Source organism: Megalobrama amblycephala, linkage group LG4 (assembly GCF_018812025.1).
Source record: "Megalobrama amblycephala isolate DHTTF-2021 linkage group LG4, ASM1881202v1, whole genome shotgun sequence".
Lineage (NCBI taxonomy): Eukaryota > Metazoa > Chordata > Actinopteri > Cypriniformes > Xenocyprididae > Megalobrama > Megalobrama amblycephala.
Window position 1 is genome coordinate 31,073,894 of NC_063047.1, and position 26,552 is coordinate 31,100,445.

The 26,552-nt window shown below is 36.7% G+C and overlaps 1 protein-coding gene across 3 annotated transcripts in view; it reads right to left on the minus strand.

The window, feature by feature from the left end:
• Nucleotides 1–26,552, minus strand: part of ksr2 (kinase suppressor of ras 2) — a 131,419-nt gene that overhangs the window by 32,729 nt on the left and 72,138 nt on the right. For 2 of the 3 annotated variants that reach the window (XM_048188836.1, XM_048188835.1), the window contains exons 6-12: nucleotides 24,738–24,913; nucleotides 13,974–14,043; nucleotides 11,652–11,735; nucleotides 7,590–7,675; nucleotides 7,130–7,147; nucleotides 6,330–6,439; nucleotides 2,806–2,974 (exon numbers count right to left, since the gene is read on the minus strand). In XM_048188836.1, coding sequence (XP_048044793.1) covers nucleotides 2,806–2,974; nucleotides 6,330–6,439; nucleotides 7,130–7,147; nucleotides 7,590–7,675; nucleotides 11,652–11,735; nucleotides 13,974–14,043; nucleotides 24,738–24,913 — 713 coding nt within the window. The remainder of the gene's footprint in view (nucleotides 1–2,805; nucleotides 2,975–6,329; nucleotides 6,440–7,129; nucleotides 7,148–7,589; nucleotides 7,676–11,651; nucleotides 11,736–13,973; nucleotides 14,044–24,737; nucleotides 24,914–26,552) is intronic. The other variant, XM_048188837.1, reaches the window with a different exon arrangement.

The window sequence follows — 26,552 nt, forward strand, 5'->3', positions numbered from 1 at the left end:
GCCAATATCAGATTTCCAGTGTGAACAGATCATGGTTCTGAACTGAACTGCATGCGCAAAAGAACAATACAAACCGGGTTACCAGGATTTTAACCACAAAATCCACTCAATTGCTTATCAAAACTAGTCCAAAACTAGCCAAATCACGTTCCATGAGGTATCCCAGTAAAAATCGTGTTCTGGGGGTTAAATATCACGTTAGTGCAGTTTGCACAACAACCCGTGGAAATGGTGAAAAAGTAACACAATTCTGCGGGAAAATCATGGACTTGGCAACACACAGCGCGTTGTCATACGGAAGTAAACATTAAAGTAAGCAATTCCGCATTTATTTATAGTATGAAATTATGTGCAGGCAATATGAAAAATAAAGAACGATGAGATAAAAGAGAGCAGAGTTTTGAAACTTTTATGATACGAGCCCTCATGTTTTGCTTGTATTATAGAGCCGTCTCTGTAATACTTATGAGTTTTGACACATCTCTGCCCTTCTACTGACTACCTTTCACAACTGTCTTCATAACGTTGGATATGTAAAATCTTTGAATAGACTCCCATGAGTGCAGAATCATGACGAATGTTGATCTTGAGTGACGTAGAAATCGCATGAATTCTGATATGACTGTTCACACTGCGGTCGCATTACAAAACATTTGACCTGTATCGGATTTAGTACCACATATGGAAGTGGCACATATCAGAATTGAAAAGATCAGATTCCACGTGGTTTGTACTGTTCACACTGTCATGAGGAAAACAGATGAAACGAGTCACATGAGGGCAAAAAAAGTCAAGTTCAGCCCTACTTTTTTTCTCATTCTAGAAGCCATTTTACTCAGATTTATAAAAACAGTTAGTTCCTGTCCTTGATTCTGATTGGTCAATAGCTGTGTTTTATTCACGATAAAACACGGCTCTGACTGCTTCCCCCAACGATTCTGTGTATCACTACACAACACCCTTAGCAACCAATCTTAGGAACGTAAACATATGTTACACCGTGTCTAAATTCATGCAGTGTCACCTGCATTCAGATTTAGCAATTTTCTTTCAGGTCAGTCCTATGTTCATAATAAAAAATCAGTTTAAATGTCCAATGTATTATCTTGTCCTTTTAAATGTTAGGGGGTTTTCCCATGATTGACAGCACTAGTCAAAGCATTTGTCAGTTGCGTCTTGTTCCGTTTTCAAAACAATTCAGTCTTTTCAATATAAAAGTCTTCGCTACTGACTGACACACTCATAAAGACAGTCTTTGCCGCCATCTAATGGCATAATAATGTAACTTCTGTTGCTGTTCACGGTCTATTCACTGGACTATTTTTTCCGGCGGAAGGAAGGCTTTTAGTAAGAGTTTACTTCATGAAAGTTGCATTGATACATATTTCTGGCTTTAATATTTGTATTGTGTGGTAACCGTTTTATAAAAGCAATAAGGTACTCAAGGCTAGTGCTGTATCATGAATAAGTCACGGCTGAAGGGGTTGCAGGCAGTCCGTTTCTCTTATTCACGATACAGCACAGACTCTCGTACCTTATTGCTTACATATGTCACAATAGAGAAGAAAAGACTATCGCAACTTCCATGGCATAAAAATTTTACTTTTTCGCTGGCACATAAACACATCTATCTGTTTTCTTTCGGCTTATAGACCTTATTCACCAGAGAAAAAAGAGTGCAGCCATCAGAATTTTGTCTTTGAGCTTCCTTTTTTGCCGTATCTCTGTGTATTTCTATGGCATTGCTGTCAAGGAGTAATTAGCTGGTGATTACTTATTGTAGAGTAAATGAAAGTTATCATGAGAATTGCAATGTAAGAAGCAGATGTCATAAAAGTCAGTAGACCGGGAAGATTTTAAAATGAGCAGTTCATTCATAAATCTGTAAGATCTTACCTCCATGCTGTGGAAATACAAACCGGAAGGCAGAACACAACAAACACAACGAGCACAGTGCTGAAAAGGGGTGGGGGTACATAAGGTCTATCGAAGTGCACATGTGTGATATGTGACAGGAAAGCATCCTTACTGTGGATTTAAGAGCATACAGACACAGCGAGCGTGTCGCGGTATGGGAGGAAGAAATATATCGCACTCTTGACTCTTGACCCAAGAAAGAGTCTAAAAATGTGTTCTCATCTTGTGCAGAAGTGGTACAGTCAAAATGCTGCATCCGTAACTGCAGGAGAGGAGAATATGAGTTTCCTGCTAACATTTTGGAATACTCTTGGGTTTTTAATGCTTTATTTAATATCACAACGGACATAACATATGAAATACTCTGAGTCAGACGCACGAGTGGTTAGGTTTGACGTCACTACTGGGGAATAACCTGATTTATTAATAAAGTTTTTTTTTTTAAACGCGGTTTACTTGCGTTGCCAGGTTACTGGTTTGCATCTAAACCGAGACAATGGGTTATTTCAATAAGCTGATTTTTGGGAGTTATCAGTATATCGGTGTGCATGTAAACGTGCTGTCTAATTTTAATTTAAAATATGATTTTGAAAAATGTATAACAAAAAAACGTTAACAATTTAAAAATATATATATATTTCTACACACAATTATATTTCTATATCACTAATCAAATAAGCAATTTATTCACAAATTCACAAAAAAAGAATCACAAAAAAAACCCCAGCAGTGCTATATATATAAAATCCAACTTTTCACTCAAATTGTTATGCTGATATAATTTGAAATGATTGTTTTGTTTTGTTTTATTAAAGAATAAAAATGCAAAATGTAATCATTTATTTGAAATTCAGAGGAAAAAAATAATATTATGTTTTGGGTTGGTACCTGTAAGGTTGGACTGTTTCGGTTGTCTGGCACTCTGCGGGGAAGGGTGCAGAGGAGACGGGGGCGTCGCGCTGGGCGGCAGAGGGGGAGCAGGAGATGAAGGGGTGGAGGAGGTGGTGGAGGAGGGGTTGCTGCTGGAGTCGGGCTGATATGGCACAGCGATGTGGTCCTGAAACAGAGAGAGACAGACCTTTTGTAATACACAAAAACACTCCCTACTCTCTGCTCATTACTGGCACGGTCAGACATCAGTAAACCTGGCTTCATTCTCACGGTCAGTTAACGATTAATCAAAAACCAGGGGTGAGGCGGCTGTAAACCTGATCTCCTATGGGCTGAAAACTGGACAGTTGTGCTACGTTAGAAAACTGTCCAACATAAGCCCCTTTGACACAGCAATTTCAGTAAATTACTGTAAAATTACCAGAATGACTTCACTGGTAAATACACAAATTTGGTGTTCACACAAGCAACGCCGTTCTGACTTTTTACCGTTATGAGACCATTCACGCATACGCACCAAAATACTGGTAAATTCTATGATGTCAGTCATTGGAAATGCTGCGCCGTTAAAAAGCTTCTGACTCCCCCATAGACAGCAGTTTAACCACCACTTTCAAGGTCCAGAAAGGTACTAAAGACATCGTTAAAACAGTCGACGTGACTGCAGTGGTTCAACCTTAAAGGGTTAGTTCACCCAAAAATTAAAATTATGTCATTAATGACTCACCCTCATGTCGTTCCAAACCCGTAAGACCTCCGTTCATCTTCGGAACACAGTTTAAGATATTTTAGATTTAGTCCGAGAGCTTTCTGTCCCTCCATTGAAAATGTATGTACGGTAGACTGTCCATGTCCAGAAAGGTCATTAAAACATCATCAAAGTAGTCCATGTGACATCAGTGGGTTAGTTAGAATTTTTTGAAGCATCGAAAATACATTTTGGTCCAAAAAAAAAAAAACTAAGACTTTATTCAGCATTGTCTTCTCTTCTGGAATACTTTCCATTGAATTGATTCCATTGAATTGATTCCATTGAATCCTTTCATCTGTCGGTGTTGGTAATGCACTTTTACATCGCCGTGGTTGTTTTTAGCGATTAGGACATCCGCGACATGCACACTTACGCACCATTTTAAAAAATATAGCAATACCAAAATACAAACAATGTAGAATAGCTTGAATACAGCGTGCGTCTCCCTCAGACTGTAAACGAAGCTCTGGCACACCAGATAACACGTCAGCAGCGTCTTACATCAGGAGTGTCACTGCGGAGTCGTGAACCACACTCCGGAGCAGAAGGGGGCGGTAATGCACCAATAAGCTGGATGCCAACCGCCGTAAAACAGGAAAGAAGAAGAAGAAGAAGCAGAGTCGTGAACCCAGATTGACAACAGACCCGGAAGAGAATACAATGCTGAATAAAGTCGTAGATTTTGTTATTTTTGGACCAAAATGTATTTTCGATGCTTCAAAATGTCGCGGATGTCCTAATCGCCAAAAACAACCACGGCGACGTAAAAGTTACGCCGAACGATGAAAGGATTCAATGGAATCAATTCAATGGAAGGATTCCGGAAGAGAATACAATGCTGAATAAAGTCGTAGTTTTTGTTATTTTTGGACCAAAATGTATTTTCAATGCTTCAGAAAATTCTAACTGACCCACTGATGTCACATGGACTACTTTGATGATGTTTTTATTACCTTTCTGGACATGGACAGTCTACCGTACATACATTTTCAATGGAGGGACAGAAAGCTCTCGGACTAAATCTAAAATATCTTAAACTGTGTTCTGAAGATGAACGAAGGTCTTACGGGTTTGGAACGACATGAGGGTGAGTCATTAATGACATCATTTTCATTTTTGGGTGAACTAACCCTTTAATGTTATGAAGTGATGAGAATACTTTTTGTGTGCAAAAACAAAACAAAAATAATGACTTTACTCAACAATCTCTTCTCTTCCGTAGTAAGCACACATTGAAGGCCAGCTCATCATTGACTGGCTCCTGCGGCTCACAAATACAGCATCAGCCAATACTGAGCCGCCGTTCAGATGTAAACACAGAAGCCTTCACTGTGCTTACTGCATCAACTGCATAGGAGACTGACATGGAAGAGAAGAGATTGTTGAATAAAGTTGTTATTTTTGTTTTGTTTTTGCACACTTCATAACATTCAGGTTGAACCACTGCAGTCACGTTGGTGGTTTTAACGACCTTTCTGGACCTTGAAAGTGGTGGTTAATCTGTTGTCTATGGAGGAGTCAGACAGCTCTCTGATTTCATCAAAAATATCTTAATTTGTGTTCTGAAGATGAACAAAGGACTTACATGTGTGGAACGACTTAAGGGTGAGTAATTAATGACGAACTAACCCTTTAATAATAAGGTGGATACAAAACAGAAACAAAAACAAAACTTCTTAAAGTCTCAATTCTGACTATTCTTATTTTTTATGGAATATTGCTGTATTTATTATAAATAATTTACCCATGCACATCGTTATTTTTTTAATTCATGTACCCTCATAATCTTTAATCAAAATAACTTCCCCTCCCTCTTGCAGCAAAATCTCTTCTCTGATGACGTGTTTACTGGTGTGAGGGCGGGACAACCTGTCACTCACATGAGATCGACCAATAGCAAACCACTTTGATCCAATCAATTCCTGTTGGACAAAATCAAGTCCTGGCCTTCATTTATTCCTGTTCAAGAAGCTGTTACACTCAGATATACATCACAATAGAGAAGAAAAGACTTTGCAACTTCCGTTTCATGCTGACTTTAAGACTTTCATACAGTACATAACTGAAAGTTACACTTTCATACATCAATACAATCGTTTTAAGTTTTACATATACAAATGATTCATTTTAGAGTTATATTTATCTTTAAACTTTTTTTAAATTTGCAAAGTGAACTGCACTTTGTCACAGTTATTCCACAATTTCACCTCTTTGACAGATATATTAGGTAAGAGGTATATTAGGTATATAAGGTAACGAAATATCAAACATAATGTAGCAGCATATTCTTTTGCAGTTACTTTTTACCAGCTAGTTCTGAAGTGACTTTTATTGGATATGAAGTCAGTTCCCTTCACACAGGAGTTCTAGCAGCATTTATGGAGAGCGCGCACACACACACACACACAGGACGTGTTCTTGCATTTAAAAGCACCTAAATAAAGCGCAATGGAATGGAATTGAACGCAGGGTTCTCAAGACACGTTTTTAAACATAGACTTGACACGGTGTCTTAAAAATGTCACACTCATCTTGCCGTGATTTGTTTTCCAATACACACATAAGAAAACCAGTTGTACCAAAAATTACAGGTAGGTTGTTTGGTCTGCAAAAACTGCTTTTGAAGTTATTTCAATAAAAATCAAAAGCAAACATGTTGTGTTAAAAATTAAATTACAGGAAGGACTTGTAGTAATAATGTTGACAGTGGAGGGATGTAACAGGGTTGAGATGCGTTTGCTTAGACGTAATAGTACGCGACTATTCTTACCTTGTTGATTTTGTTGGTCTTGGGGAGAGTCTGGCTAATGTGGAGGTCTGAGTACCTGAGGGGGTTGTTTATGTCACATGGTACCGACTCGGTCCTGACGAGCTGACGAGCTGAGAGAGCGAGAGAGCGAGAGAAACAGCATAGTATCCACGGTAACAGGAGGCAGTTGTCACGGTAACAGAAAAACTCTGAAAAGTCTTGTCACATTTTAATGGAAGAGCCACTAAACCATGTATTATGTACAGTATATATCAGAAATATCACATGGAAATTCAACAGCAGCGACCAGGACATATAAAATATCATTGTTCACTTCTTCCAGCAGAGAAAAGATCCATTAAAGGGATAGTTCACACAAAAAAGAAAATTCTGTCATCATTTACTCACTCTCAAGTTGTTCCAAACCTGTAAAAATGTCTTTGTTCTGCTGAACACAAAGGGAGATATTTGTAAGAATGTTAGAAGCCAAGCAGATCTCACCCCCCATTGACTACCATAGTAGGAAAAAAATTACTATGGTAGTCGTGAGGGTAGGGGCGAGATCTGCTTGGTTACAAACATTCTTCCGAATATCTTCCTTTGTGTTCAGCAGAACAAAGAAATTTATACAGGTTTGGAACAACATGAGGGTGAGTAAATGATGACACAATTTTCATTTTTGGGTGAACTATCCCTTTAAATTTAAAGTTGAAAGTATTTAAAAATTGGTTTGACATTTTTCCTATACTATATTCATTTTTCATATACTGTAATATATCTATATAGAATATCTTTCAAAAGAATGGGGTCACATCTCTTACCTTGAGATGTTCCTTGATCTGCAACATAACAAATGAGGGAACAATGAGGTGGTGTAAAACAGCACAGATGGAAAAAGAAAGAAAAATGGTAAGAAGGTTGCAGACTGAAGGTTAAACCTAATGCTTCACAGAGAACAAGACAAATGGTTTAATACATTATTACAAAGATGTCATGCCACTAAATACAAATACATTCTTCATTGTTCCCACAATTATTCCCTTTAAATGCATTCTCCTTTTTGGGAACCAATTTTCAAAACGCAGTGTTTTCATAATATACAGATAAAGCCTGTAATTAAATATGTTCAATTGAATACAAAACATGCTTTGAACAAGAACATTGCAGTTTCTGAAGTCATATTTGAACCATAATTAATGGCCTGCCATGTGTAGTACTTATGGATTTAAGCATTCATGAAGTTAAAAAGAAGAAGAAGAGAAAACATAAAAGTTTAAATACCTCTGAATGGGTCCCTACCTCCTCTGTGGTATATGAGTAAATGACAGGGCGGTGCTTCTTTGGTGCATTTGTTGTGGCACTTCAATCTGACAAAAGAAAGCATGACAGAAATGTTTATTAGTTTGCTCTTGTAAAAGCAAATCAATGAATATTCAAAATAAACACTTAATATGCAGCCATCATTTTGAGGGTGTCAAAAGCCAGCAAGTATCTTAGTAACAAGATGCCACAGTCAAGGGTGGTAGAGTGGAAACTATTAGGAAGGTAATTTATTCAAATAATCTTTTAATGATAATGATAATTATGCTCAATTTGAATGTTCAGACACTACTGCAGGCACAAAGTGTGTAGCGCTGAATTATAAAGAGGCTTTGATTCAAACAAAAACATCAAATCGCATCTTTACCAAACTAAAATGTTAAGAATTTTCATTTTCAGACATTTGTATGATCATAAGAGATGGTTTAAGAAATGGTAATAAATAGTCAAGTATATATTTAACATTTGACATTTATGATGTCATGATGTGCAAAGACTCTGCATCAGAAGTGGCACCAGACAGAATTACAAAAATAGCTTGATTTTTATGATCTTTTGATCTTCAAGAAAACGTAAGTGGTGTTTGGCCATGCAAAAATCATCACAACGATTGCTAGGGTGCTAAGACTTGAATTTTAGCACACTGCTAAACTTTTTTTGCTTTTGGTCTACAGATATGGTTTCAATATCAGTCTTTGGAATTTTTTTGCCCATTTTATTATCCAGAGGATTTCCATTTTGTAAATTTTTGGCTCATGTAAAAACGTCCTACACTTACTTTGAAGGAGAGAAACAAGCTATATCTAATATTACTGTATTTAGCTAACGGTTGTTTCATAACAGATTTCTCAAACACAGCCCCTCTTTTACCATTGTTCTGATTCAGACAGGTTGACAATTTGTTGAGCCGTTTATGCTATGCTATGCTACAAACAATGCTTTTCGTTGCCACTTAGAGGTTAGGAAATATCACACAGCAAAAATAACATGAAATGGTAATGTTAAATAATATCATTTATAGCATTTATACTTGCAGAACAGGCTAATAAATGTCTGTAATTATTGGAATTATTAGACACCATTGGAACAACTAACAAACACAAATACTAAAACTGTTTTCTCTGTCAATTCATCATATACTTGAACATTGGAAACCCATTTCTACCACATATGAAAAAAACCCCATGAAAATCGTTATGAGATAAAATGTCAAAATTATGACATAAAATAATTGGAATTAAGATATAAAAAGTCATAATTATGACATAAATCAATTACAATTATGTCAGATTTTGTCATTTTAGTAAACTTTTTATCTCAGAATTTAGACTTTTTGTCATAATTTAGAATTGTGTCTCACTTTTTATCACAATTTCAACTTAAGTCATAATATAAGTTACTCATTAATTACTCACCCTCATGTCGTTCCACACCCGTAAGACCTTTGTTCATCTTTGGAACACAAAATAAGATATTTTTGATCAAATCCGATGGCTCAGTGAGGCCTGCATTGACACCAAGATCTTTAACACATTCAGATGCCCAGAAAGCTACTAAAGACATATTTAAAACAGATCATGTGACTACAGTGGTTCAACCTTAATGTTATGAAGTGACGAGAATACTGTTTTTGTGCCCAAAAAAAAACAAAATAACGACTTTATTCGACAATAGTGAAGAGCGATTTCAAAACACTGCTTCATGAAGCTTTGAAGCTTTACGAATCTTTTGTTTCGAATCAGTGGTTCGGAGCGTGTATCAAACTGCCAAAGTCATGCCCCCAGTGGTGAACCATTGAAATTTTGAAAGACTTGTGATGTAATGAAGCCTCGTTTACTGAAATCACATGGCTTTGGCAGTTTGATATGCGCTCCGTACCACTGATTCGAAACAAATGATTTGTAAAGCTTCAAAGCTTCATGAAGCAGTGTTTTGAAATCGCCCATCACTAGATATTGTTGAATAAAGTCGTTATTTATTTTTTTTGGCACACAAAAAGTATTCTTGTCACTTCATAAAATTAAGGTTGAACCATTGTAGCCACATGAACTGTTTTAAATATGTCTTTAGTAGCTTTCTGGGCATCTGAATGTGTTAATGATCTTGCTGGCAATGGAGGCCTCACTGAGCCATCAGATTTTATTGAAAATATCTTAATTTGTGTTTCCGAAGATGAATGAAGGTCTTACGGGTGTGGAACGACATGAGGGTGAGTAATTAATGACAGAATTTTCATTTTTGTGTGAACTAACCCTTTAAAAATATATACATGTATGTGTGTGTATTTAAATATTCATAATTATACACAGTACATACATATAGTATGTACAGGTGCTGGTCATATAATTAGAATATCATCAAAAAGTTGATTTATTTCACTAATTCCATTCAAAAAGTGAAACTTGTATATTATATTCATTCATTACACACAGACTGATATATTTCAAATGTTTATTTCTTTTCATTTTGATGATTATAACTGACAACTAAGGAAAATCCCAAATTAAGTATCTCAGAAAATTAGAATATTACTGAAGACCAATACAAAGAAAGGATTTTTAGAAATCTTGGCCAACTGAAAAGTATGAACATGAAAAGTATGAGCATGTACAGCACTCAATACTTAGTTGAGGCTCCTTTTGCCTGAATTACTGAAGCAATGTGGCATGGCATGGAGTCGATCAGTCTGTGGCACTGCTCAGGTGTTATGAGAGCCCAGGTTGTGCTGATAGTGGCCTTCAGCTCTTCTGCATTGTTGGGTCTGGCATATCGCATCTTCCTCTTCACAATACCCCAGAGATTTTCTATGGGGTTAAGGTCAGGCGAGTTTGCTGGCCAATTAAGAACAGGGACACCATGGTCCTTAAACCAGGTACTGGTAGCTTTGGCACTGTGTGCAGGTGCCAAGTCCTGTTGGAAAATGAAATCTGCATCTCCATAAAGTTGGTCAGCAGCAGGAAGCATGAAGTGCTCTAAAACGTGGATTGTGTGCCTCTCCTCTCTTCCTCCAGACTCTGGGACCCTGATTTCCAAAGGAAATGCAAAATTTACTTTCATCAGAGAACATAACTTTGGACCACTCAGCAGCAGTCCAGTCCTTTTTGTCTTTAACCGCTTCTGACGCTGTCTGTTGTTCAAGAGTGGCTTGACACAAGGAATGCGACAGCTGAAACCCATGTCTTGCATACGTCTGTGCGTAGTGGTTCTTGAAGCACTGACTCCAGCTGCAGTCCACTCTTTGTGAATTTCCCCTACATTTTTGAATGGGTTTTGCTTCACAATCCTCTCCAGGGTGCGGTTATCCCTATTGCTTATACACTTTTTTCTACCACATCTTTTCCTTCCCTTCACCTCTCTATTAATGTGCTTGAACACAGAGCTCTGTGAACAGCCAGCCTCTTTTGCAATGACCTTCTGTGTCTTGCCCTCCTTGTGCAAGGTGTCAATGGTCGTCTTTTGGACAACTGTCAAGTCAGCAGTCTTCCCCATGATTGTGTAGCCTACAGAACTAGACTGAGAGACCATTTAAAGGCCTTTGCAGGTGTTTTGAGTTAATTAGCTGATTAGAGTGTGGCACCAGGTGTGTTCAATATTGAACCTTTTCACAATATTCTAATTTTCTGAGATACTGAATTTGGGATTTTCCTTAGTTGTCAGTTATAATCATCAAAATTAAACGAAATACTGATTTGAAATATATCAGTATGTGTGTAATGAATGAATATAATATACAAGTTTCACTTTTTGAATGGAATTAGTGAAATAAATCAACTTTTTGATGATATTCTAATTATATGACCAGCACCTGTAAACACTTTTATTTTGGAATTTGGATGTGATTAATCACGATTAATCATTTGACAGCCGTTTCTAAAAAAAAATGATGTCATGAATGTTTTTTTGTCATAACTGAAACATTTATGTCATAATTTCAACTTTTTATGTCATGCTTATGATTACAAAAGCATGATTTTGTTTTCTTTTTGTGGAGGAAATATCCTTCTAGACAAACGTAGAACTTACTTGCAGTTTTTGCATTTCAAGCCGAATAGCATTCCTTTCCCGCACACGATACATGTCTGCGACATCCAATACTTCGTGGAAAACCTGCAAAAGCACAAATAAGTGGCGTAATTCATAACTGACCCTTTTTCAGACACTTTCTCAGAGAAAAAAAAAATCTAATTTCATCCAGTTTTAAAATGCATGAGGCCATATGGGTTTGTTTTGCTTCGCTGTCAAACTATCAGCAGATGGTTCTGACCTTTTGACAACCACTCCTAAACTCTTCAGATGAAAGAGCGAATGTGTCACTGCAGCGATCACGTTTGCCAACTAACCTTTTCATCGAGAGACAGATATGTGCAGCGTACGCCCAAAGATAGACACTTCGCCGTAAGAGTAATTTAATTGTAACCGAGTATCTCTGAATATCTCCTTTGCACTCAACTGTGCATCTGCACTTGACAAATATACGCGAGGACAAATGCCATATGGATGCATTGGCGATTGTTCAGCAGAATTGCATAGAAAGTGCTCTCTTTATTCCTCATTTCTTCTATCTCTATCTCTTTTTGTTTACATGTAGTCGCATTTGCCGTTCTCCACAATGAAAGGGCCATTCAAATCTCCTGCAATAGAGTTCCTCTGAAGGGTCACTGTGCATTTGCCAATCTATTTCTCTGATATGAACAGAAGCTGACAGTTAATAGAATATGACTAATGGGCTCTGACAGTGTCAAAGTGTCTTCATTAGATTGAAGCCGTGCTGTCTCATAAAAGAGGCGGCTGGCTTTAGTACGCAAGCCCACATCACCGTAGCCGTCTCAGTTTAAAGTTGACATGAGCGTTTCAATTTTTTGGATCTGTTTATCTGCTCGCGTTTTAGAACTGTGGCAGTTGTCCATCTATGATGACATTAATTTCCACCCCTGCATTCAATTCTGAAGAGTTCATCCCTATGCCCTAATCCCTTCGAAGGGTTTACCCTCCAGAGAGAGAGCCCTTCGAAGGGATGAAGGGTGTAGTGGACCAAAAAACTTGTGCGTCATCTTGCCAAGCCAATTAAGGTGACCCGATCGGGCCAGTGCAAATAATAAAATGAATTATCTTTCATGTCTCCTTGCGCTTGAATGGACAAATTCACACAATCAAAATGCCCACTTTTATCTCAAAATGCCCACTTCGGCAAGTATCCTATTAAACATAGTCGGTTATGGCTTAAGTGAAGGTAAGAGGAGAGAAAGAACGCATGTGTATCAGTATATTGGATGTGTGCATTAGCTCTTAAAGTGACAGCAGCCTAATATTCCTGTTGCTGTCTGTGTTTTTAATGTTAATCAAACTACAAAAGAAAGAAGTCACTCACTGCTCTTCACTGAACTTTTTTGTAATTTTAATAAAGATTGACTTTTATTTAATTTGTACAGTGAAGATTATATGCAGTGTTGTTTCACATTTGATTACTTTATTCAATGAAAACTACTGTTAGACCTTCATGAAAAACCTGAAAAGCACTGATTATTTCATTTGTATCTTGGTTCTGTTGTATTTATGTATTTGTGATGTTGCTTGTAGTTTAATTATTTGTTCTTTTTTATTAATTTCTGTTTACTTCTCTTTAATCATCTTTGAAATTTATATTAGTTAGGCTAGTAGTTTTAGCTGTGGTATCGAAATTGGAATTGAGAATTGTTAAATTTCACTGGTATCTAAAATTTTGGTGTCATAACCTTATTTATAACAATACAAGGATACAAAAAAACAAAAACAATAACTATTTTATTCATTTATTACTTTTTTGGGATGGGGCCAGTGAAAATTGAGTCATTGAATACATTGAATCGAAAATCGAGAATCGAATCGAATTGAGATTTTGTGAATCGGAACCGAATCAGGACATCTGTATCGATACCCAGCCCTAATCCATGAGACCATAGGTTGTCCCATTTGTCAGTAAACATGAAGTGTAAGAGCATATGAAGTGTGCCATTTGGGACAGGGCCTCTAAAGGGCACTTTGGTTTGTAACAGCCCTTCAATATGGCGGCCATAATTGGTCCCACTCTGAAGTGCCCTTTGGAGGTTGATTTTTAGCCTTGGTGAATTTTGCATGTCTTTTGACAGCTAAGATGTCATTATAACCTTTATAACCTGCATCACAAAATCTGCAGTGTTTCGTAGTCTAAGTGCAAATGCAGGCTCTATGTTTGACTTGGGATCAATGGTATTTGGTGTAATCAAGTCGTCAGACGTGAGCAGGCCTGACTGGAGTTGCACAACCATGAGTTAATTGGCTTGACATATTGTAACCACTACCGCACACTCACACATGCACAAAACTCACCTGTGTTTTATAGAGTTGCCGAGGTCTCTACGAGGTATCTGAGGGGACCAGCGAGGAACAGACAGAGTATCTAGAACAGACAAACACAAGAAAACAGAATTAAAGCTTGGAAACACAGATTACAAGGTATTATAACACCAAGACTGTTGTAAAACTTAAAATCACTTTCATAAAGCGCATAAAAGAGCTATTATAATTCTAGTTTCCCAAAACTGACTAGATGAGCGACAAAATGGTTGTAAAACAAAGCAATGTTGCAAGAAGACATACAGTGATTTTTACCATGGTTAAGAGGTTTTCTTAGCCACAATACAAACAAAACAGTGGCAACAGCAATAGGATAAAAGACACAAATGTTTAATAAGGAATTATATTTATTATCAATCATTAACTATTATTTGGATTAACAAAGGTTGATTACCAAGCATCTTGACACATTAAAGGGTTAGTTCAGCCAAAAATGAAAATTCTGTCATTTATTACTCACCCTCATGCCGTTCCACACCTGTAAGACCTTCTTTAATCTTCAGAACACAAATTTAGATATTTTAGTTGAAATCCGATGGCTCCGTGAGGCCTCCATAGGGAGCAATGGACACTTCCTCTCTCAAGATCCATAAAGGTACTAAAAACATATTTAAATCGGTTCATGTGAGTACAGCGGTTCAATATTAATATTATAAAGCGACGAGAATATTTTTGGAGTGCCAAAAAAACAAAATAATGACTTATTTAGTGATGGCCGATTTCAAAACAATGGTTCAGGAAGCATCGGAGCACAGATGAATCAGTGTGTCGAATCTGCTGTTCGGAGCGCCAAAGTCACGTGATTTCAGCCGGTGGCAGTTTGACATACAATCTGAATCATGATTCGACACACTGATTCATTAATGCTTCGATGCTTCATGAAGCAGTGTTTTGAAATCGGCCATCACCAAAAATATTCTCATCGCTTTATAATATTAATATTGAACCACTGTACTCACATGAACCGATTTAAATATGTTTTTAGTACCTTTATGGATCTTGAGAGAGGAAGTGTCATCGCTCCCTATGGAGGCCTCACGGAGTCATCGGATTTCAACTAAAATATCTTAATTTGTGTTCTGAAGATTAATGAAGGTCTTACAGGTGTGGAACGGCATGAGGGTGAGTAATAAATGACAGAATTTTAATTTTGGGGTGAACTAACCCTTTAATATACAATGCATTGTATATTTACAATATATAGTATTATATATACACCGCTGTTCAAAAGTCTGGGGTCATGAATTTTTCATCTTCTGTACTTTCTATTCATCAAAAAATCCTGGTATTTTTTTATTTTATTTATACCTGTGATGTTTATAATAACATTTTAAAATCTGTTAAAGGTCCCGTTTTTCATGGTTTTTTGAAGCTTTGATTGTGTTTATAGTGTGCAATATAACATGTGTTCATGTTTCGCGTGTCAAAAAACACAGTATTTTTCACATAATTTACTTATCTGTATACCGCTGTTTCCACTGTCATAAAAACGGGCTGATGACTTCCTTGTTCTATGAAGTCCCTCCTTCAGAAATACGTAACGAGTTCTGATTGTGCCAGCGGTTCCTGTGTTGTGATTCGACAGCAGCTTAGCGAACCTTGCCCGGAAAGGTCACGCCTCTTACCATAACGTGGAGATGCACGCGCTCAGTGTTATTGTAAACATGTCTTTAATTTTACCCTATCAATTTGAGCCGGAATCAGACCCGGTGATTGGACTGCGGGATGAAAATAACAGCGTTTCGACGACATGGCGACAAACACACTCTACAAACGCAACTCTTGTGTATTCCTGTGGGCGGAGGTTAGTCAAAAAACTGTTTTAGTGACATCATTAAAGAAGGAAGTAGAGGGATGTAGTCCAAACTGGCCGTTCGATGTAGGCGACTTCTGTTAAATAAAATATCTCGCTCGATTTTATTTATACTCTAACAACAACATTACACACAAACTAAAGTTTGAAACATGGGATCACGAAGAACGGGACCTTTAAAATAGAAAACTGTTATTTTTAATATATATTAATTATTTTTTAAAGTATTACAGTTTTACTGTATTTTGATCAAATAAATGCACTTAAAAAACATTTTTAAAATCTTACTGACCCAAACTTTTGAACAGTACTAACTTCATTATGTTTTGTTAGAAAGGGCACAGGCCAAACCAAACGAAATTTTCCATGTGATCATTATTTAATAATATATAAATCCTTAAATGCTTAAAAAGATTTGAAGAATTGAAATTAGATGTCTTCTGTCATCACTCAAATGGAAGAGATCTGATGAAACCTAAATGGAGACTTGTAAGACAATAATCGCATTTGCTTCCCACAGCACTGTTAGTTCAAAAAGCCATTCATCAGATTGTCCACGCTCAATTACACTCCATTTGTTTATGATTAACAGGGAGATACGAGGACTAGTACACATGCCCACACACAAACAGGATAATCTGCTCTGCTTTATTATAAACATAAAATACTGTATGAAAAAATATGAGGAGCCTTGCATTCATAATCATATTTCTGCCTTTGATTGCATCCACTTATATATTTACTTGTGATTCCTGATGACTGACTCTGTCAGTGTGCATTCCATGATGCTTATATCAAATATGGATGCGAGTATGACCTCTGATTTCTGCTCGGCTGCATCTTTCAGGTGGATCGAGGATGTACACAGTGTTCCAAATTAGATCAGAGTTTTGATATGATCTTTGTTCTGGAGTGCTGGACCTCTACTGAAACACAAGTGATCTTGAGGGGTAAAACAGCATAAATATACAAGTGCTTCTCTGACTATGGGCACTTTAATGCCTCAGGGCTTGATTTTTATCCAAACTTATAGGTTTCAACTTTTTGTTATATAAAGCTCACCATAAACTTTTTACCTTTTACTTTTGCTACTTTTGCTTGTTTCACTCTTGCCTCAATCCCAAACTTTCGATCTTTAAAGGAATAGTTCGCCCAAAAATGAAAATTTTGCCATCGTTTACTCGCCCTCAAGTTGTTCCAAACCTGTATTAACTTCTTTGTTCTGCTGAACACAAAATAAGTTATTTTGAAGAATATGGGTAACCAAAAAGTTGCTGAAAATCACTACAGGTTTGGAACAACTTGAGGGTGAGTAAATGATGACGGAGTTTTCATTTTTGGGTAAACTAACCCTTTAAGTATTAAAATCCAATATAAAATATTACACTCTACAAGATCTGATATATATGGAATCTAGAAAATAAGCTGATACACTCTTCAAAGTGTACATAAGAGTACAAAAGGAAGAGTCCTCAAACTTTCTAGGAAATAATGAAATTAAATGGAGACAATTGAGACTTATGCTTAGGTTGTTTTAATGCGTTTGTTTTCTTTTCCATCGCCTCTATGCATGTCAGTTTTATCTCTCTCTCTTAAAAGTGTCATTCTCTGTTGTGAAGTGATATAATTGTTATTAAACTTTTGTTGTCAAAAGTACAGACTTCGGTACCAATCGGTACTGAAATTTTAAAACTGGACACTTTGAGCGCTGTTGAACGGATTCATAAACACCTCTGATTGGCCATTGTGTTGACGTGCTCATCGGATATGTCTCTGATTGGCTACAATAATCAACGCATGAGAGCGTTTGAAAGAACATGGAAGTGTTTGAATCTGAAAGTGGAAGCGGGAGCGTTTGAAAGCAGGTGTCTATCAGAGGACTGGTCGGCAATAGACGCCTGCTTTCAAACGCTTCCATGTGTATCAGTGTAAGCGCTTGGTGAAGAGCGTCATTGATGACTATTATGTTGATCATTGAAGCCAATCATAGACATATCCTATGAGCCGTGAACACAATGGCCAATCAGAGCTGTTTACGAATCCGCTCAACAGCGCTCAAAGCATCACATTTTTAAAATTTCAGTTATGATGTGGTACCGAAGTCGGTACTTTTGACAACTTTATTCATATATATATATATATATATATATATATATATATATATATACACACACATGAGTTATAAAATCAGAATTGTGAGATATACACTTGCAATTGCAAGAAAAAAGTTTGAATTGTGAGCTGACATTTTTTCTCAGAATTGCGAACTATTTCTCAAGAATTTTCTCAGAATTTATATCCTGCAAGTAGGACTTTATCATTTATAATTGCGAGTTTATATCTCACAATTCTGGAAAAAAAAGGTAAATGCTAGATATAAAAAAGGCAGAATTCTGAGATAAAAATGTGCAATTACCATTTTTATTTTTTATTCCGTGGTGGAAAAAAGCTTTCATAAATATCTAAGCAAATATTTAAATAAAAATAAACTATTTTAATATTTATAGTATGAAAAAAAGACTTCTATTAACCATAACACAATCAATCACTAATTGATTGCAATCAAAAACAAAATATTTATGTATATTATATTTATATTATATTATAACTAATATTTCAAGGTAAAAAATAACTACAGTTGCTTTAATAAATAACAGTAATTAAATAGTACTAAAAATAACATCCGATGACCTCTGCAGTGAGGTATGCACTATGATTAAAAATTATAAACACTACATAAAAATTGTTAAAGTGAGTAAATACTAAGTGAAAACAAATGTATAAACTACATTATACTGCAGTGATAATTTTAGACAAAACCCTTCCTTGCCTGTTTCTATGGTAACCACTCAAAGTTTTAAAGGAGATGATGCAAATTATAACGGACTCCAGAAATTTTCCAAAACTAATCTTACATTTACTATAATAATAAAATACATAAGTAAAGACTGAACAAACAAAAGCCAATTGAAAACAGACTTTCAAACAGCAGTTTGAGAGCATCCTTCAAAAAAAGTACCGGCAGCATATATAGATATAAAGATGGCATCAAATAATACCATAGTACTTTGATAAGATACAGAATGATCAACATATTCATATACCAAGGCATGTACATGCTACTTGAAAACCTTTCATCCTATGAAGAAATGGAGAGAAAGAGAGTCTTTCATTATAGACCCGAGTTAAAGGTTTACCTGACAAACTCACATCGTCTCTCAGCAGGTAAATGTTTTATCCACAGGCATAGACAGACCTACTTACTTGTGAATACAAACCAGCATCACTACAGAGAGGCTGAATTTATGTTTAATTGGTACAAATATTGCTAAAAATAACAAAACTACCAGAGGCAGGTGTCTAATTTGCAGAAAAGCATTATACGTTTCTCTTTTTGAACCAACAACCAGTCATTAAAAACCACCATGTTGACTCAATAGCTCAATTAACTATCAAATTTAGACATGACAAGACTAACTGGATTTTGTTCATGCCAGATGAAGCAACAGTTGGCCAATTTTCACGATCGACCAATCACATGCCAGTGTTAGTGATATAAATATCACAGGCATCTTACAAACAAACAGACTAAACAAATGATTTGTAAAACAATGACTAACATAGCGGTCCGCCTCAGTCCTTTCCAGAATACAATAAAGCAACTTTATTAGATTTACAGTTTGATAAGATTTCAACTGAGACACTTTTTCAATAAGGAAATATGAGTGAGTGACGCTAAGTACATTTAACACCTGCTATTGACCTGCTCTTAAACAATTCTATGGATTTGACTGACAGCTAGATAAATGATGTTATAGAAGTGCTGCACTGCGTCGTTGTGTCATGAAGATAAATTGTTGCAGCCAAGAAGTTACAGTTAAGAGTTGCCTTTTGCATTAGTTTTAAATTCTTTCTATATAGACAGAAAATAAGCTGACGCTCTTCAAAATGTATGGAAGAGTACAAAAAATGAGTCCTCAAACTTTCTGGAAAGTAATAAAAAGAACATTTAGAACAGACTTCCTGATAATTTACTCACCCCCATATCATCCAAGATGTTTATGCATTTCTTTCTTCAGTCGAAAAGAAATTAAGGTTTTTGAGGAAAACATTTCAAGATTTTTCTCCATATAATGGACTTCAATGGGGTTCACCGGGTTGAAGGTTCAAACTGCAGTTTCAGTGCAGCTTCAAAGAGCTCTACACAACCCCAGATGAGGAATAAGGGTCTTATCTAGTCATTTTCGAAAAAAATAAATAAAAATGATATACTTGCACTGCTCTACAATGCGCCACACATTACGTAATCACATTGGAAAGGTCACGTGTGACGTAGGTGGAAGTACCTAGCAAGTGTTTACAAAGCTAATGTGCAATGACTAAGTCAAGCAGCCTTTACAAAAAAAAAAGGTAAAACGACGATGTTGGACGATTTTGAAGTTGGAGGAGAAAATGAGATGGAGTTTTTTTTTGTTTGTTTGTTTGCCCTACCACAGTACACAGAGATAGTGCAAGACGAGCATTTGTGTTTAAAAAGTATATCATTTTAATTTTCTTTTTAGAAAATGACTGATCGTTTCGCTAGATAAGAGCCTTATTCCTCAGCTGGAATCATGTAGAGCACTTTGAAGCTGCAATTTAACCCATCGGTAACGGTCCACTAAATGGAGAAAAATCCTGGAATGTTTTCCTCAAAAACCTTAATTTATTTTCGACTGAAGAAAGAAAGACATAAACATCTTGGATGACATGGGGGTGAGTAAATTATCAGGAAACTTTATTTCTGAAGTGAACTAAGTGAACTATCCATTGGGTCTATTGAGCTATGTAAGAGCAACATCCAAACAACACCATTTTACTCTGTGTAGTTCTCAACTTTCAGTTGTGAAGTTAACAGTTAAACTGTAAGCATTTCATAGTATTGCACACACTATTTGTATCCTGTGTTCAAGTCAAGAAACTCGAAACCGTGAAGCACAGGCCTCAGGCACACTGTTGCTTGCTGTATACAATAATACTGTCACCGCATGCAGAAAAACAGCAGACGCATTACCAGGTCTGACGACACTCACGAGGCCTGGTTGCTGCCACTGCGTCCGGCCTGGAGCCCCATCGGGAGGTCCAGAACGCAAGTAATGCCATTACAGAGGCTGCCACAAACTCAACGAGATTATACCTCAGCAACTGGTTTATCGGAAATTCAACTATAACGTTCTTTCATCTTGTTTCACAACAAGCCCTTGCTTCCCAAACTCTAGAGGAATTTGGTTGTTTGGGTAAAAAAAAAAAAAATTGTCTCAACAGTGAGGTTATTATCAGCGTTGGGGAAAGTTACTTTTAAAAGAAATGCGTTACAATATTGCATTACTACCTAAAAAAAGGAACTAATTGAGTTATTAGTAATGCGTTACTTCCAACAGCGGTTATTATCGTTGACTAAAAATACTAATTCTACTATTAACTATTAATACATACTATATTAGCTATAATAGTATAAATAACACTGCTCAACAGTGAATGGATTTCAATAAGTTAATTCAATTCGTCAAAACCCATCAAAAAAGGGGTACATAAAAATAACACCCTAACAGATACCCTAACAGATATTTTCCACAGTGTACAATGTACAAAGCATACACCAGATTGCCAAAGCTTGGAGGGGGTCTATCATTCATAATTCTGGAAACAAGCAGTCAAAACTTTTCCCTCCATCTGTACGATAATCTCATTCCAAAACTGAGTCTTTTGCGTCATTCTTGTGTCATTCCCAGTCTTCTCACATCCACACTGCTTCCGTTCGGCCCATTATTCCTCTAATAGCCCACGCTAAGAGGCCCCCGGTGTAGATATTGGGCTTGGACAATATGCGCTTACACGCTGCCAGGTGTCCTGGGACACGTGTAAGTTTGGGACGCTGCCCTTTAATAGGTGATGAGAAGGGTCACATTGTGAAAAGAAACGACAAAGAAAGTTGTAATTGCCCAACGTGCGTCATCAGACATCTGTCAACACTAGCTGTGATCTAATGGTGCTGACCAACCTAGATGAGTTTCATCGTCTTTAAGGACGCACATGGGATAAAGCTGAACAATGTTGCTCAAAAAGAAATTCAGATCAGGGAAAGTATAGATAGAAGAAATGCACAGTATTTACTACTTAAAGGGTTAGTTCACCCAACAATGAAAATTCTGCCATCAATTTCTCCCCCTCAAACCCATAAGACTTTTGTTCATCTTCAGAACACAAATGAAGATATTTTTAAAGAAATCTCAGAGATTTCTGCCCCTTCATTGAAAGATTTAGAGATTAAGAGACTAACATTAAGAGATTGCAAAAGAAATCCAAATTGAGGAGTTGAATCCAAGTCTTCTGAAGAGACATCATCACTTAATATAATGAACATATTTAAAGGGTTAGTTCACCCAAAAATGAAAATTCTGTCATTTATTACTCACCCTCATGTCGTTCCAAACCCGTAAGACCTTTGTTCATCTTCGGAACACGAATTAAGATATTTTTTGATAAAATCCGATGGCTCAGTGAGGCCTCCTTTGCCAGCAAGATAATCAACACTTTCAGATGCCCAGAAAGATACTAAAGACATATTTAAAACAGTTCATGTGACTACAGTGGTTCAACCTTAATGTTATGAAGTGACGAGAATACTTTTTGTGTGCCAAAAAAACAAAATAACAACTTTATTCAACAATATCTAGTGATGGGTGATTAACACTGCTTCATGAAGCTTTGAAGCTTTACGAATCTTTTGTTTCGAATCAGTGGTTCGGAGCATGTATCAAACTGCAAAAGTCACGTGAACCATTGAAATTTCAAAACATTTATGATGTAACGAAGCCTCGTTTACTGAAATCACGTGACTTTGGCAGTTGATACATGCTCCGAACCACTGATTCGAAACAAAAGATTCGTAAAGCTTTATAACATTAAGGTCGAACCACTGTAGTCACATGAACTGTTTTAAATATGTCTTTAGTAGCTTTCTGGGCAATTGAAAGTGTTATTTATCTTGCTGTCAATGGAGGCCTCACTGAGCCATCAGATTTTATCAAAAAATATCTTAATTTGAGTTTCCGAAGATGAATGAAGGTCTTACGGGTGTGGAACGACATGAGGGTGAGTAATTAATGACAGAATTTTCATTTTTGGGTGAACTGACCCTTTAACTTAGGCTTTTATTCACATATAAACATTGATCAGCAAACACATATAGTGCATATATATGCACTATATACAGGTGCTGGTCATATAATTAGAATATCATCAAAAAGTTTTCAAAACAGAAAAGTTCAAGTTCTTTAAAGTATGTTCATTTGTGCACTCAATACTTGGTCAGCAGCACATATTACAGCAAATGACTTGCTCCTAGCACAAATTACAGCATCAGTGAAGTGTGGCATGGAAGTGATCAGCCTGTGGCACTGCTGAAGCACTATTTAGCCTTTAGATCATCTGTATATTGTTGGATCGACTGTTTCTCATCTTTCTTTTGAAAATATCCCATAGATTCAGGGGTCAGGCGTGTTGGCTGGCCAATAAAGCACAGTAATATCATGGTCAGCAAACCACTTGGAAGTGGTTTTTGCACTGTGGGCAGGTGCTAAAGTCCTGCTGGAAAAGGAAATCAGCATCTCCATAAAGCTTGTCAGCAGATGGAAGCATAAAGTGCTCTAAAAATCTCCTGGAAGATGGCTGCATTGACTTTGCACTTGATAAAACACAATGGACCAATACCAGCAGATGTCACGGCCCCCCAAATCATTACTGACTTCAGAAACTTCCCACTAGACTTCAAGCAGCTTGGATTCTGTGCCTCTCCAGTCTTCCTTCAGACTCTGGGACCATGATTTCAACATGAAATGCAAAATTTACTTTTATCTGAAAAGAGGACTTTCGACCACTGTTCACTGTCCTGTTCTTTTTCTCCTTAGCCCAGGTAAGAAGCTTCTGACATTGTTTCTGTTTCAGAAGTGGCTTGGTAGTCCTTTTCCTGAAGATGTCCGAGTGTGGTGACTCTTGATGCGCTGACTCCGGCCCAAGTGTTTGAATCGGCTTTACTTGACAGTATTCTCAAGCTTGTGGTCATCACTGTTGCTTGTGCACCTTTGCCTACCCAATTTCTTCCTTCTAGTCAACTTTGCATTTAATATGCTTTGATACATCACTCTGTAAACAGCCACCACATTCAGTAATGACCATCTGTGACTTACTCTCTTTGTGGAGGGTGTCAGTGATTGTCTCCTGGACCATTGCCAAGTCAGCAGTCTTCCCCATTAGTGTGGTTTCAAAGAACAAGAGATACCCGGAATGTATACTGTAGGGATGGTCATTTAATGAAACTCAAATGTAAATATTCTAATATTTTGAGATACTGGAATTTGGACTTTCATTAGCTGTACGCTCTAATCAACAAATAAAAAAAAAACGTTTGAAATGTTTTACTTTACATGTAGGGAATCTGGAATAAATGAAAGTTTCATTTTTTAAAATAATTTACAATAAAAAAATGAACTTTTTCACAATATTCTAATTATATGACCAGCACTTGTGTGTGTGTGTGTGTGTGTGTATATATATATATATATATATATATATATATATATATATATATATATTATTATTATTATTATATAATCTCAATTATTATTATTTTATTTCAATCATTAGTGTGCTTATGCTTGATGCTTATGTGTTTACTTGATAATAATGAGTCCAGATTGCTTTAGTGTTCTATCTGGATATTTTCATGTGTTTATTTACAAGCAAAGAATCACACGTACCATGCAGGGAGACACGCAAAGGTTCTTCAGAAGTTATCATCAACTGTGTTTTAGGTGGGACAAAGTAAATGAGAACCCAAAATAATGTGTTGTCCTACACAGAGGTTAATGGGTGTGTTTACTCACTTGCTGAGGGGGTGTCAGAGTGAACCGGTGGTGTCGAAGGGACAAAATTAGGGAAAAAGAAGGAGCGAAGTGAGTGGTCGGAGTGGAGAGGAGAGCGCTGCGTCGGCAAGTTTTCACAGCTCCCAGCCACACTGCTGTGTATCTTCAGGTTCAGCGGCTTGTTCTTTTTTTTTGTTCTACAAAGAGAGTCAGAGGAAAAACAAATGAGCCCAAAATAAGACAAGATCACATTGTTTACAATGTTTTATCTGGATTCCAAACAAGCACCTGCACGTCAAGCTCCAAGACGGATTTATCTTCAAAACTCTACACAAGTAAACCCACATGCACACACATGCATGTATATGCAAACTCATGTATGCACAATTAATAAAACAAATATTTTTTAAAACTGATTCAAATTACGGCTTGAGTGGCTTGATTAGGGTTGGTTGAGCATTGTAACCAGTCACAGATTAGTCAAATGAGAGAATAAATAGAGAAATTGCACTTTAGGCCCTTCAGTAATGACAATTGATCCTAATGAACAAGGTTTTAAGTTATACTTTTCTTTTCACAAAGTACCATTGGTAATTTTAATTTAATTTAAACAGTCAGTGAGCTTGTGTTGAACTGCAGGGCTCAGTTATCTCAACTTGCATTGACCACTTCAGTGATTATAATGCAATCAAAACATCTCACAAAACAAGCATTGGCATTACAATGTACATTATATTATTTTAAGCATTTTAAAGGTAAATTTAACCCAAATTATGACTTTCATCATAATCCTGCAGCCCTAAACCCATGTAGGCTATAACAAGACCTTTCATGCTACAGTTTTTGTAGCTATTTTGAGTACTTCTCACATATCAGTAAGACACACACACAATCTCACACTGTTAAACGATGTTGCTTGTAGCATCTGTGAGAAACCGTTTATTTGCTAAAAAATAAACAGACCACAGGTTATCATCAGGACTCAGTCAGCAATTAAAAAAACACATTACACCCAGGGCTTAATTTATGCTGGAACAAGCTGGATCTGGCACCTCTGAAATCCGATCCAGCACCTCATCTGGGGATCTTCCATGTCATATACCACTAAAATATATTTATTTGGTGTGTACCTGTACATGTATTCATCCCGAACTGTCGTGGTACGGACGTCACGGTTCGGTGCATACAGTCAGACAAGGAATACAGTCGGTCACAGGTGATCCACACTCCAATCCAGAAAGGGGAGTTTTTTATGATCGACTACACCTACCCCATCCCTAAACCTACCCTTAGTGATATATAGTGCATATACACTTTATGAGCATATGCGTTCCCTGGGATCGAACCCACAATCGCATGATCACATGATTGCATACTGATATTGCAATGCTCTGCCAATTGCGAAACCCAAAATATGACACAGATAAAAGGGAACAATGCATTAAAATGAAAGTGTCCTGTTGTCGAAAGGGCCCAACTTTAGCAAACGCTCCTATGGGTCGTATTTCAGCGAAGTGACAAACGACCTATATAGGCGTATTGGTTGGAGAACATGTTGGTAATCTCTCAACCAGTGTTTCTACCGTGGAAAGACATCAATAAAACAGCTTGACAATATCTCACATAGCATTTACCTCAGGCAAGTCATTTAGTGTCCACAGCATGTTAGTTCATCAGAGAAATTAACTCTAGAAGGGAGCATTTCACTAAATATATGTACTATATTTGCTTATATAGTCATTATATTTACTTTACCTGTTAGTAATGTCTTAATTATTTAATCTATGTCATTAAAACAAGTTATGACAGTAACTGTGTAAATGATCATATTTCAAT